At 48.7% G+C, this 12,535-nt stretch overlaps 1 protein-coding gene and 1 non-coding gene across 8 annotated transcripts in view; one reads left to right on the top strand and one right to left on the bottom strand.

The window, feature by feature from the left end:
• ZNF142 (zinc finger protein 142) overlaps window positions 1-12,535 on the top strand; it is a 20,862-nt gene extending 8,327 nt beyond the window's left edge. For all 7 annotated transcript variants that reach the window (XM_061609300.1, XM_061609303.1, XM_061609302.1 and 4 more), the window contains 4 exons: window positions 742-919; window positions 2,414-5,648; window positions 7,027-7,132; window positions 11,821-12,535. In XM_061609300.1, coding sequence (XP_061465284.1) covers window positions 742-919; window positions 2,414-5,648; window positions 7,027-7,132; window positions 11,821-12,296 — 3,995 coding nt within the window. In that variant the 3' untranslated portion in view covers window positions 12,297-12,535. The remainder of the gene's footprint in view (window positions 1-741; window positions 920-2,413; window positions 5,649-7,026; window positions 7,133-11,820) is intronic.
• On the bottom strand, window positions 7,944-8,020 carry TRNAA-UGC (transfer RNA alanine (anticodon UGC)). The gene has a single exon. It is a non-coding gene; the product is annotated as a tRNA-Ala (tRNA).

The raw sequence follows: 12,535 nt of genomic DNA, 5'->3' as shown, positions 1-12,535 counted from the left end.
GGATAAATTCAGTACTTGAGAGGAAAGGAAAGTGGCATGGGATTTCTTCCAGACCTCTGGCTTATCAGAGCATCGTGAGAGAGGGAGATCTTAAAGATCAGAAATGGTTTGAGTGAGAGGTCAGGACTTGTATAGACTCTCTGACTAGGCTGTTGTAGTTTTACACATTTTAGCTGACCAAGCAAAAAAAGATGTAGTCACCACTTCTGCCAGCTTTTTCCACTATCTGTTGAATGAAGCCTACTAGGGCGTGTGCATACAGAGCCCCCCCCCAGGAGCAGGAGAGGCTAGCGGGGGTGGGATCTCCAGTTTGGCTCTGTCCAGTGAAGGCACTTCCGGCCCCTTGCCCATGCAGCTGCCCACCAGCTCTCAGCCTTCCTGCTCGCTTTGGAGTGAGAAGGCGGCAGGGATCACTGTGCCATTGGTAGGGTGACTGCAACCCACCTCTACAGCTTTAATGTTGGAAGGGATGCTGCTTGCTTGTTAGGCTTACCTGAGGGCAGTGCCACCCTTGTGACAGTGAGCATAATTGTTGAAACGCAGCCAGCGTCCATATGCAATGGCAGAGTGTTTGATAGTATGGCAATAGGCTGCGTGAAAGAAGTGCTACTGCTTATTTTCTTTTGGGAGGGGAGAGGTGGGGCAGGGGAGGGCCCCATTTTAAATTTAATCTGCTGAACTCAAGGGATATGATGGGCAGGACCGTTGATCCACAGCTTCTGGTTTGTTCTGTGACTGTAGGAGAGAAGCCTCACAAATGCCAGCTGTGCGACTTCACTTGTCGAGATGTGAGCTACCTTTCCAAACATATGCTGACTCACTCTGATGATAAGAACTACATGTGCACGGAGTGTGGCTATGTGACAAAGTGGAAACACTACCTGAACGTTCACATGCGGAAGCACACAGGAGATCTGAGGTACTGAGTGACCACCTTCCCTTTTTCCAAGCTTATTTCCTACATCAAATCTGACCAGAACAGACTGGGGCAGCACTTCTGTATCAGAAAGCAATCTGTGTGCAGAGCTGAGGCCGTGCTTGGGTCAATGGACATGATTGTGGGTCAAAATCATGTGTACAATGATCTCTTTAATGGCAGATTCAAGAGCTGAGCAAGAGAAGTAATTACAGTGAGTTGACCCATTACATAAATTGGATGATAACTGCAGTTATTGGTTCATAACCTGAGTGTGTGAAGGTGCTAGCATCTGGGTGGACTTGACTGATATGAAGCCACCAAAGGCTGACTTTAAATAATGATCTTTTATTTTGGGGAGGATGGTGGTTTGTTTGATGCTTCTCTATCATGTCACAAGCACATGGTGAGACTATGGCTCAATCCAGTTTTCATAAGTTTACCAGTACACTGATTGCCATTTAAATCTATTACAAGTCAGCAAAAGCTATTGTTTGTTAAGGAGTACTTCAAAATGGGACCCTAGTCTGGGAGATGATGTGAGGCAGTGATCTTTTCTGATAAGCCATGTAAAGATTTAAATTGACAATCTATGGATTAGAGGCCAGAGTGGATACAAGCAGGATTGAGGAGGTTCAGTGCTGTGACTGGTAATATTCATTGTACTCAAGATGTCTGGGACTGATGATGGGCCTAATCTAGAAAGATGCATCAGGCATTTACCAGCTAGTGGCGCTGAAGTCCTCTAGAGGCAAAAATAAATGGATTGAAAACAAACTATTTAACATGACTTTTAGATGGATTTGTTCTACTGTCGGATGACATATTTTCAGAAATGTGGGAATGCTGTAAGTTCCCTCCATTTTGTTTGCTTGTTTTTAAAAGTAGCAAATGTAATACTAGAAACAGAGTGCAAGTTGTATATCCCTTGCCAGTTTGCCACCATTTCAAAATCCCTCCTTTTCCCCCTTTATAATATATTTTTTTGAAATTGATGCTCCTCATCTCCTATAACAGTGTATATCAAGTCTTTTTGAATAAGAGAAGTACATAGACTATCCCCCATTGCACAGGAATACTATTCCACTCCTTCCTTAGAATAATTCCACTACTGTTACAAAAGCAGAGCTAAGAGAGAAACTGCTCCCATTGTTCAGAAAAAACAGGAAACTACTTGCAAGCTCAGAATTTGCCAGGGATATTCAACCCTGGGCTTGGAACCAAGAGTCCTCAAGCTGACGTGAAAAGCATGAGGTTTGGACTTGAGGGAAACCCAGATTCAAATCGCAGCTTAGCTATGAAGTTTTTGGGTGGTCCTGAGTAAGCATTTTTTTCTCTTGTCTCTTTTCCCCAGTCTGCAAAATGGGGTTTAATAATTGTGGGCTGGTGGTGATTGCTGAGAAGTGCTCCATTTGCTAAAAGGGCTGTGCAGAGCAGTTACATGTGGGTGATTCTTCCTCAGCTGGTGATCTTTACCCACTTTGGTTTGTTTACCAGGTACCAGTGTAACCAGTGTCCCTACCGCTGCCACCGGGCTGACCAGCTGAGCAGCCACAAGCTGCGCCACCAGGGCAAGTCCTTGATCTGTGAGGTGTGTGGTTTTGCTTGCAAGCGTAAGTATGAGCTGCAGAAGCATATGCAGGTGAAACATTCCCAGAACTACCAGACTCCCGTCTTCCAGTGCCAATACTGCAGCTACCAGACCAAATACAAGCAAGCCCTGCTGAACCATGAGAACTGCAAGCACACCAAGCAGCGGGAGTTCCGCTGTGCCCTGTGCCCTTACCGCACCTTCAGCAACACGAGCCTTTTTTTCCACAAGCGTAAGGTCCATGGCTACGTGCCCGGCGACAAGGGCTGGCAGGAGCACTATGCCAGCAGGGAGCTGGAGGTCACCTCTGCGGACGTGCTGCTGAGCTACAACCTTGCCATGACCCTCCATTCTGAGCCCAGCCACACCCTCCCTGGGAGAGAGCCGTGGTGTGCCAAAGCCAAGACCCTCGTTTCGGAGGCCCAGAAGGAGGACTGCCACCAGGAGGCTTTCACCCTGCCTCTCTTTGGGAATGGAGGCAACACTGAGAAAATGAGAGAGGAAGTGGTGGGAGGGCAAGACCACTGTAAGACAGATGGGGTCCCTTCAGAGAAGCTCTCTGCAAAAGCCTCTTCTGAGAGCTCAGGGGAACTGGCCGGTATCAGGAAGGCCCTTTCAAGTTGCACCCTGCACTTGGAGAGCCTGTGTAACTCAGACCCTGAACAGCTGGCCGAGGAGATGCCCACAGCAGTTGCAGAGAAAGGGGAGGCTCTGAATTGCAAGGAAGTGGAACCGGCTTATGAAGCATTAAGCTCCAGGGATTCCCTCGTCTTGGAGGATAGTGAGCCTGCCCTTGCAGATATCCCCGACTTTGAGGAGGAGGCAGAGGTCCATGAGGATGGAGAGATTGAGAAAGATGTTGAATCTGGGACTGTTGAGAATAGTGAACAGGATGCTCTGCAAGATCTGGGGAATAGTAAAGAGGACAGGCAGGACTCTGAACTCATGCAGGCACCACCCAGCCCTGAGCAGGGAGAGGGATGCAAAGAGCCGAGTGTGCAGGAGGCTTGGTCAAATGGGCAAAAGCAAGATTCCCTTCAACCTGTTACTGGCGGTGAGACTCTCTTTGCCCCACAAGATGTGCTTCTTCCCTCAGAAGAGGGCTCCCAGTCAGAATCTGTGCTTAAAGCGCTAAGGAGGCAGGACAAGGAGCAAGCGGAAACCCTGGTCCTGGAAGGCAGGGTGCAGATGCTGGTGGTTCAGTCTGAGAGCCGGGTCTTCAAGTGTGAGAAATGTTCCTACATTACTAGGAAGGAGAAATCGATGTTGGTGCACCGCAGAGCTGGCTGCCAGAGCAGGAAATGCCCCTTGGTGTGCCAGGAGTGTGGGGCCATTTTCAAGCAGCAGAGAGGGCTGAATACCCACCTCCTCAAGAAGTGTCCAGTTCTCATGAAGAAGAACAGTGGGAAAGTAGCCTGCTTAGACCAGCCGCCTGCTGTACGGCCCAGTGGCAAAAGCCTGGAAAATGTAGAGACAAAGATGAATGGTACAGGAGCCTTAGATGAGGAGGTCAGCAAGCTTCAGAAGGCTTCCTGGGAAGTAGAGCTGAGGCTGGTTAACACTGAATCTGTGGCTGCTGTTCCTCCTGACACACAGTCCTTGCCCATCACTCCACAGGAGGAGCCATCTCCAGATGCCTCTCAAACTGTGGTGGAGGAACTGTTGCCAGAAGCGACTGCAGACGCAGCTAACTATCACTCGGAGAAATACTACATGGAGCAGAGCAAGTTCCGCTGCAGATCATGCTCCTTTGTCTGTTCGCGAGTGTCCACCATCAGCTCCCACGTGGAGGATGGCTGCCGTGGCTTGGAGCGCTTCTGCTGCCCTGTGTGCTCTAAGCCTTTCAGCTCCAAGAGAGCCCTAAAAGTCCACCAGTTGGAGGAGCACATTGAAGCTCATCCCACTAGGCGGCTTGAAGGGACTGACAGCCCCACAGCCCCAGAGGAGGGACCAGAGCGAGGAAATGGGCAGATCGTCTGTGAGGAGGTGGCCCAGCCCGACGAGCTGGCAGGGACATCATCTCCCCATCCAGTCACCCCACACAAGAGGCAACGCTTCTCCTGCCCCACCTGCCCTTTCACATGCCACCAGGAACGCGCCCTGAAGACTCACAAGAAGCGGGGGTGCCTGAAGCTGGGGGAGTTCCGCTGCACGTTGTGCTCCTTCACCTCCAAGGCCGCCGCAGCCCTACGGCTCCACCACAAGCTCCACCGGAAGTACTACAGCGCCCGGCCCCAGCTGGCCTGCCGTCAGTGCGACTTCACTTGCAAGCAGGTGCGCTGCCTGCGCCAGCATGTCCGCATCAAGCACGAGGGCGTGAAACCTCACAAGTGCCCGTACTGCGAGTTCAGCACCACCCGGCGCTACCGCCTGGATGCCCACCAGTCCTTGCACACGGGCGTGGGCCGCATTGCCTGCGCAACCTGCGGCCAGACCTTTGGCACCAACTCCAAATTACGCATTCACCGCCTACGTGTCCACGAGAAGAAGCCCACCCACTTCTGCCAGCTCTGCGATTATAGTGGCTACATTCAGAATGACATCACCCGCCACGTCAACAGCTGCCACCAAGGGGAGCTGAACTTTGCTTGCTCACACTGTGAAGCCCGCTTTAGTTCGGAAACAGCCCTCAAGCAGCACGCTCTGCGGCAGCATGAAGAGAAGGTCTCCTACAGTTGCCCTCGCTGTGCCTTTGTCTGCCACAGCGAGGCTACCCTCAAGTGCCACGTCCAGAAGCAGCACCGGCACCTGGAATGTGGCACCTGCAAGGTGACTCTGGCCACCCGCGAGGAGTTAGAGGAGCACAAGAAGTTGCACTTCAATCACCACTGCGAGATCTGCAGTTTTGCAGCCAAGGAGAGGCAGCAGCTGGTGAGCCACTACTTAGAGACCCACGAGCCCTCTGTGGCTGATGAAAGGCCACTCAAATGCTCCTTCTGTGACTTCGGCTGCCATCACCAGCTAGTGATGGACCACCATATGAAGGGCCACGGTGGCACCCGCATCTACAAGTGCTCCGACTGCGAATACGCCACCAAGAACAAGCAAAAGATCACATGGCATATCCGCATCCACACGGGGGAGAAACCCTACAAGTGCCACCTGTGCCAGTATGCCTGTGCTGACCCGTCACGCCTCAAGGTGAGAACTTTCTGTGGCTTCATTTGTGGGTGGGTAGCAGAACACTATGCTGGGGAAGGTAGCAAACTTTCCCTTTGGAAACTGAATCTCAGTTGGCACTGTAAAGGGCTGAGATGGCTCTGTCAGTTGCAGAGAGTCCATAGGGGCAAATTCCTTTAAGGGCAGAAGTGACATCTGGAACTTCTCCCTGATGTTTAACTCAGTTCAAGGAATTATTTTTCATATTAGTTCAAGCTAATTATTATTAGTTCAGACAAGAGTGTCTTTTCTTTCTGTGGTGTCCTGGCTTGATCTGAAAGTTGTTTTTGACAGAGGTTCCACCCCCTGCTCCTTTAATCTGACAGTTCTTTGATCTGAAATGGGTTCCTCCATTATTGCATCCATGCCACTGTGTCTACAGAGATGTGATCTGGCCTTAATCTATGAGCTCTGAGTCAGAGGTAGCCAACATGGTGCCCCCCCAACATTGCCCCCCAAACATTGTTAGACTCCCAACTCTCATCATCCCCAGCCAGCATGGCCAAATATCAGGGAGGGTGGGAGTTGAAATTCAGCAGCATCTGAAGGGCACCGTGTTGGCTGTCCATGCTGTGGATGATGGATATTATGGTCTGTTCCATTTTCCACCCCCTGCCTAATATATGCCTATCTATTTTTCTGCTTGAGGGGACTCTGGCTTTTGCTTCCAAGACATTTGTTCTGGTTTTGACTTCCAGTTTCTAGGTTTTAATTGCCACTTGTGGAAACATTCATTACCTAATACATTCCCCCTGCTGTTACGCACCATATGAAACCTCTGTCGCCATCTTTTTTTCCCGCCCACGTAAACTGGCTGCTTCCAGTCTGTGACTCTGATCTCTTGAACTGTTACAACTCCAGCCAGTCTTGCCACTCTCCTGCATGCATTTTGAAAAGGTAGATCTAGAGCAGTTGATGTGTCATTCTATGCCAAACTACAAATATTATGGGTGAGATAACGCCAGCCCTGACCCAGCAAAGCTAAGGGGTACCCCAGATGCTGCATGTAAGTCTGGGCTTGCTGCTGAAATGTCTCAGTGCCTTATTATCTATGCAGTATTCCCTCTCTGTCCTTATGCAAGAGGACTATCATCTGTGCTGGCTACTAAAACCTGATGACCGGTCAATTGGGTGATTTGTTTTTTATTATTTCAATTTATATCCCACCCTTCCTCCCAAAGTTGCCCATGGCTCCTTTTGATTCATTGGCTTCACTTTCTAGCACCCCTAATTTCCTGGGGCTTGGATCAGATTTATAACAACTTATTTTATTTATACTCAATAAAAAATGGATTAAACCACTTGTGAGGTTGGTGCATTACACAGGTGACCTCCCTTCTTTCTCTGTCTCTCTGCCCAGTATCACATGCGCATACACAAGGAGGAGAGAAAGTACCTTTGCCCTGAATGTGGCTACAAGTGCAAGTGGGTGAATCAACTAAAATACCACATGACAAAGCATACAGGTAAGTGCTTTGCTGGAGTAAAGAGGTCTGGGCACTTGAGGGTCAGAAAATGCATTCTCCTCCACTCTTGGGAGATAAAGCCTTGTAATGTTATGTGTCCTGTTCACATGAAGTGAAGAAGAGAACCTCTCGTGACCTTTCAAGTGCTGTACTCAGAGGCAAATAGCTGACGTGTTCTTGATGTGATAGAAATGTCTTGTTACAATTGGATTTATGAAAGCAGGATTGGTGATCTGTAGGATACTTGCAGAGATGTCGCAATAGTCATTTTTGTGAAGTTTGCAATTAGCTACTTAACTGCTCACCAGGGGCAAGTATCTATTACCTCTGGGTGAGCACCACCATACCTTAACTGCGTCTACCCTGCCCAGAGCATGTGTATGTGCTGGTACCACAAACCTGTAATAGTGCTAGGAAACATAAAGTAAAGGTAAAGGTGTCCCCGCACTTGTGGTGCGAGTCGTTTCCAACTCTTAGGGTGACGTCTTGCGACATTTACTAGGCAGACCGTATATATGGGGTGGGATTGCCAGTTCCTTCCCCGGCCTTTCTTTACCCCCCAGCATATGCCGGGTACTCATTTTACCGACCACGGCTGGATGGAAGGCTGAGTGGACCTCAACCCCTTTTACCGGAGATTCGACTTCCTCCTTCCGTTGGAATCGAACTCCCGCCGTGAGCAGAGCTTTGGCTGTGTTACCGCCGCTTACCTCTCTGCGCCACGGAGGCTGCCTTATACAGAGTCCGACCATTTGGTCCATCTTGTTTCGCATCGTCTTCAGTTTCAGATGGGGGTGTTCCCAGCCCTACCTGGAGATGCCAGGAATTGAACCTGGGACCTTCTGCATGCAAAGCAGACGCTCTACCACTGAGCCACAGCTCTTCTCCAAAGCTGTGCATGTAGGTCAAGCTTTCTGTCTCCCTCTTTGCTTGTGGGCTCCCAGTAGGCATCAGGTTGGTCACAGTGGGAAACGGGATGCTGGGCTAGATATTTATTCGTTATTTAACAAAATTTATATAGCTCTTGAATGTAAAGATGTCTGAACGGTTTACCCAAAAAAATTAAAATTATCAATAAAATAGTTAAAAACATATTTAAAACAGCTACTAACTAAAAAAAATTGAAACAGATCAGCGTCTGTGTGTCTGGATGGGCTTGTCTAAAATGTTCTAAGCAGGTGCCGAAAGGAATACAGCAAAGGCTCCTGCCTGATGTCAGTAGGCAGGGAGTTCTAAAGCGCAGGTGCTGCCACACTAAAGAACGATACTTACAAGTGCGGAGCAAGGATTAGTTGGAACGTGTAGCAGTACCTGTTCTGCAGATCAAAGTGCTTAAGTGGCACATAGGGGGTAGGGCGGTCTTGCAACTATTTTCTGACCCTCAGCGAGCCAGATCCTCTCATACACCTTTGGTTTGTTTCTGCAGGGCTCTTACATCCTTAGAAAAGAGAAAATGCACCGTGTCCCCTCTTTTTTTTTTGTAGAAGGCTATATAAGAGAAGAGTTGTGTGGCCCTGTGTTAAATACCGGACATCACTGAGTTGTTTGTGTGCATGCGTTGGACTCTCTCCCTTAAAGGCAGGGGTAGGAACCCTTTTTGGCCCAGCAGGCCAGATTCTTATATGTGCCCGGCCTGCAGGCCAACTTTGACAGGTGGGCAGGAAAACACATTTGGCAGTCACCTGATGTCATGTCAACAAATGGATGAGGGCTAACAAACTGAGGCTTAATCCAAACAAGACTGAGATGCTGCTAGTGGACGGTTCTTCTGACCAGATGGTGGATGTTCAACCTGTCCTGGATGGGGTTGCACTCCCCCTGAAGGAGCAGGTTTGTAGCTTAGGGGTTCTCCTAGAACCATCTCTGTCACTTGTGGCTTAGGTAGCCTTGGTGGCACAGAGTGCTTTCTACCAACTTTGGTTGGTGGCCCAGCTACGTCCCTATCTGGACAGGGATAACCTGGGTTCAGTTGTCCATTCTCTGGTAACCTCCAAGTTAGATTACTGCAATGCACTCTACGTGGGGCTGCCTTTGAAGACGGTTCGAAAACTGCAGCTTGTGCAAAATGCAGTGGCCAGATTGGTAACAGGGACCAGACTGTTTGAACATATTAAACCAATTCTGGCCCGCTTGCATTGGCTGCCTGTATGTTTCTAAGCTCGATTCAAAGTGCTGGTTTTAACCTATAAAGCCTTACACGGCTTAGGACCACAATACCTGATCTCCCGACACGAACCCACCCGTACACTACGCTCAACATCAAAGGCCCTCCTCCGGGTGCCTACTGCAAGGGAAGCTCGGAGGATGGCAACAAGGGAGAGGGCTTTCTCAGTGGTGGCCCCCAAATTATGGAATGATTTCTCTGATGAGGTGCGCCTGGCACCAACACTGTTATCTTTTCGGTGCCAGGTCAATTCTTTCCTCTTCTTCCAGGCATTTTAGCATGTGTTTTTTAATTGTTTTTTTTTTAAGTGTTTTTAAATTTGTGTATTTGTTTTTAATGTTTTTGTTGTAAACCGCCCAGAGAGCTTTGGCTATGGGGCGGTATACAAATGTAATTAATAATAATAATAATATGATTGACAGATGGGTTGTCACACCCACCTGTCAAAGTCCCTTGTACAACATTTCCTAAGCATCCAACAGACAGCTGGTTGTCCAGTGCTTGGGAAATGCAGCACAGGGGGGCTTGCCGATGCCAAGCATAGGGCCACAAAGCTGTTTCCTGTAGGTATCCAGTTCCCCATGAGAACTCGGTTGCATAGCCAATCCAGCTGCATCTCCCCATACCCCACACCTGATATGATGTCAAGTGCAGGGCTAGTGGGCGTGGTTTGGGGAAAACTGCCTCATGGGCCAAATTGAGACAACTGCGAGGCCAAAAGAGAGTCGCCACCCCTGCTCCAAGGCACCAAGAGAGAGAAGCAGAACGGCTGTGGAGCATGGAAAGAGAGAGAAGCAGGAGCACAGGCAGGCAGAGCACTGTAGTGGCAGGAGAACCCTCCTAAATAATAATTAGGCTGTCAGTCCGGAATAGTTGTACTCTAGATGTCTAGAAATCGGTGAAACTGGCTTTTGCTAAGAATCCCAAAGTTTAGAGGGCAAGACGTGCATACTCTGTGTGGTTGTATCATATTTCTGGTTCCCCTAAGCATGCGTGCGACTCCCTCACTCTGTGACCTATGCATCTTTTCCCATTACTGCCACTCCTCTCAGTTCCTTGCCACCCCCATCCCATCTATATTCTGCCAAACCCCTAGTTTTGCATGTGAAATTGTTGTTATGTGCCTTCAAGTCGATTATGACTTATGGTGACCCTATGAATGAGCGACCTTCAGTAGCATCTGTCATGAACCACCCTGTTCAGATCTTGTAAGTTCAGGTCTGTGGCTTCCTTTATGGAATCAGTCCATCTCTTGTTTGGCCTTCCTCTTTTTCTACGTCTGTTTTTCCCAGCATGATTATCTTTTCTAATGAATCATGTCTTCTCATTATGTGTCCAAGTATGCTAACCTCAGTTTCATCATTTTAGCTTCTAGTGACAGTTCTGGTTTAATTTGTTCTGACACTCAGTTATTTGACTTTATCGCAGTCCATGGTATCCGCAAAGCTCTCGTGAAATAATTTAGGATAATTTTCTTAATAGGCACCTCACTTATTCTGAATTGCAACCCAGGATACTCTGCCAAAAATATTTGACTGAATCATAATTGTTTAATTGCCTGGCAGAGGGTGTCACGAGGCATTTTGGGGAACTAGCAGTACCAGGCTCAGAGAGGCACCAAACACCTCTGTGCTTGGGCTGCTGACGGCCTCTGTGAACAACCTGTGCAGAGCGTATTCTAGACTCTCCTCTAAGGGCTAGACAAAAGCTTGCTGTACTTTGGGTGGGGTGGTAAGAGGCTGAGATGTTGTAAAATAGCCTGCATGAGATGGTGCTGAGCCCCCAAAACATTTATTTTGGGTGGGGACATTCAGAGTGAAGGGCTAAATGTAGCCTTTGTCATTGTTGATACACAGCAATTTCTGAAGTAGAATAGAATAGATATTTATTGCGGTCAAGGACCCAAAGTGAATTTCTGAAGTATGTATCTGACCTCTGACATTCCCTGTTTACTGGCAAGTTTAGCCTACACCAGTTTGTTGCTTATGCCTTGGAGCAATTGTTGGACCCATGCAAACTGGCCAGCACTCGTGTTAAGCCCAGGGGAAAGGTGCTTTCATTGTTTCACCTCCCACCCTTTTAGTTAATGCACCGAACACTACATAGATGGGACTTAAGTCATACTTGGAGGAGACTCATCGAAATCAGTGGACATAAGTTTGTTGTGTCTATGGATTTAATGGCTCTCTTTAAGTATGACTTAGTCGGATGCAACCCTTTATTTCCAATGGTGATTGTACTTGCAGGGGATGGGGTTTGGACTGCCAAAAAAGTTTTCATTAGTAGTTTTTTTATAGCCATAGTCTACAAGGCCAATGTAAGAGGCTGCAATACAGAGTGGAGACTTGGGGGCACTCCTTTCCCCAAGGCAAGCCCATCCTCAGACATCCTGCAGAACATGGAGGAGCAATGTTGAGGTCTCTAGAGTAGAAAACACATGGGTGGAGGCTTGTTTTGCCGGACTGGCCACATCAACTCCATCTCAGCTCTGCTTCTAGTGTGCTGCTCTCTGCTTTCCCCACAGGGATCAAGCCATATCAGTGTGATGAGTGCAAATACTGTACCAACCGTGCTGATGCCCTCCGCATCCATAAGGAGACACGCCATCGTGAGGCCCGCTCTTTCATCTGTGAGCAGTGTGGGAAGGCCTTTAAGACTCGCTTCCTCCTCAAGACTCATCTGAAGAAGCACAGCGAGGAGAAGCCATATGTCTGCAATGTGTGTTGTCGGGGCTTCCGGTGGGCAGCTGGCTTGCGGCATCACTATCTCACTCACACCAATGAGCACCCTTTCTTCTGCCGCTACTGCAGCTACAAGGCCAAGCAGAAGTTCCAAGTCATCAAGCATTTGCAGAGGCACCACCCCGAGCAGGGCAGAACAGAGGAGGATCTCAGCAAAGGGGTGGGCAAGGACCCCAGTACAATTACTGTCCACCTGCATGATGTTCAGCTTGAGATTTCCCCCTCCAAGCACCCGGAAGAGGTGTCGCCACAGGGCTAAGACAAGCCTGAAAAAATGGACTTGCAAGTCAAGACTTCTTTGCTGTGATTTCCATGAGCCAGAAGTGGGTGGAAGCCCTAGCCCTGGCAGCGTGTGGAGGCACCTTCCAAGCTGTTTCAAGCCCTTTGGAGCAAACACTGGCCCTTCTAGGTCAAGCGTATGCACTAGTATATATTTATAGTCATATCTGTATATGGGATGTAAAATATGTGACTGTATAAAAGGGATCTCCAGCCTTG

The sequence above is a fragment of the Rhineura floridana genome, chromosome 2, assembly GCF_030035675.1.
Source record: "Rhineura floridana isolate rRhiFlo1 chromosome 2, rRhiFlo1.hap2, whole genome shotgun sequence".
In the NCBI taxonomy this organism is placed as follows: domain Eukaryota; kingdom Metazoa; phylum Chordata; class Lepidosauria; order Squamata; family Rhineuridae; genus Rhineura; species Rhineura floridana.
This window is presented reverse-complemented; position numbering and strand designations above follow the sequence as displayed.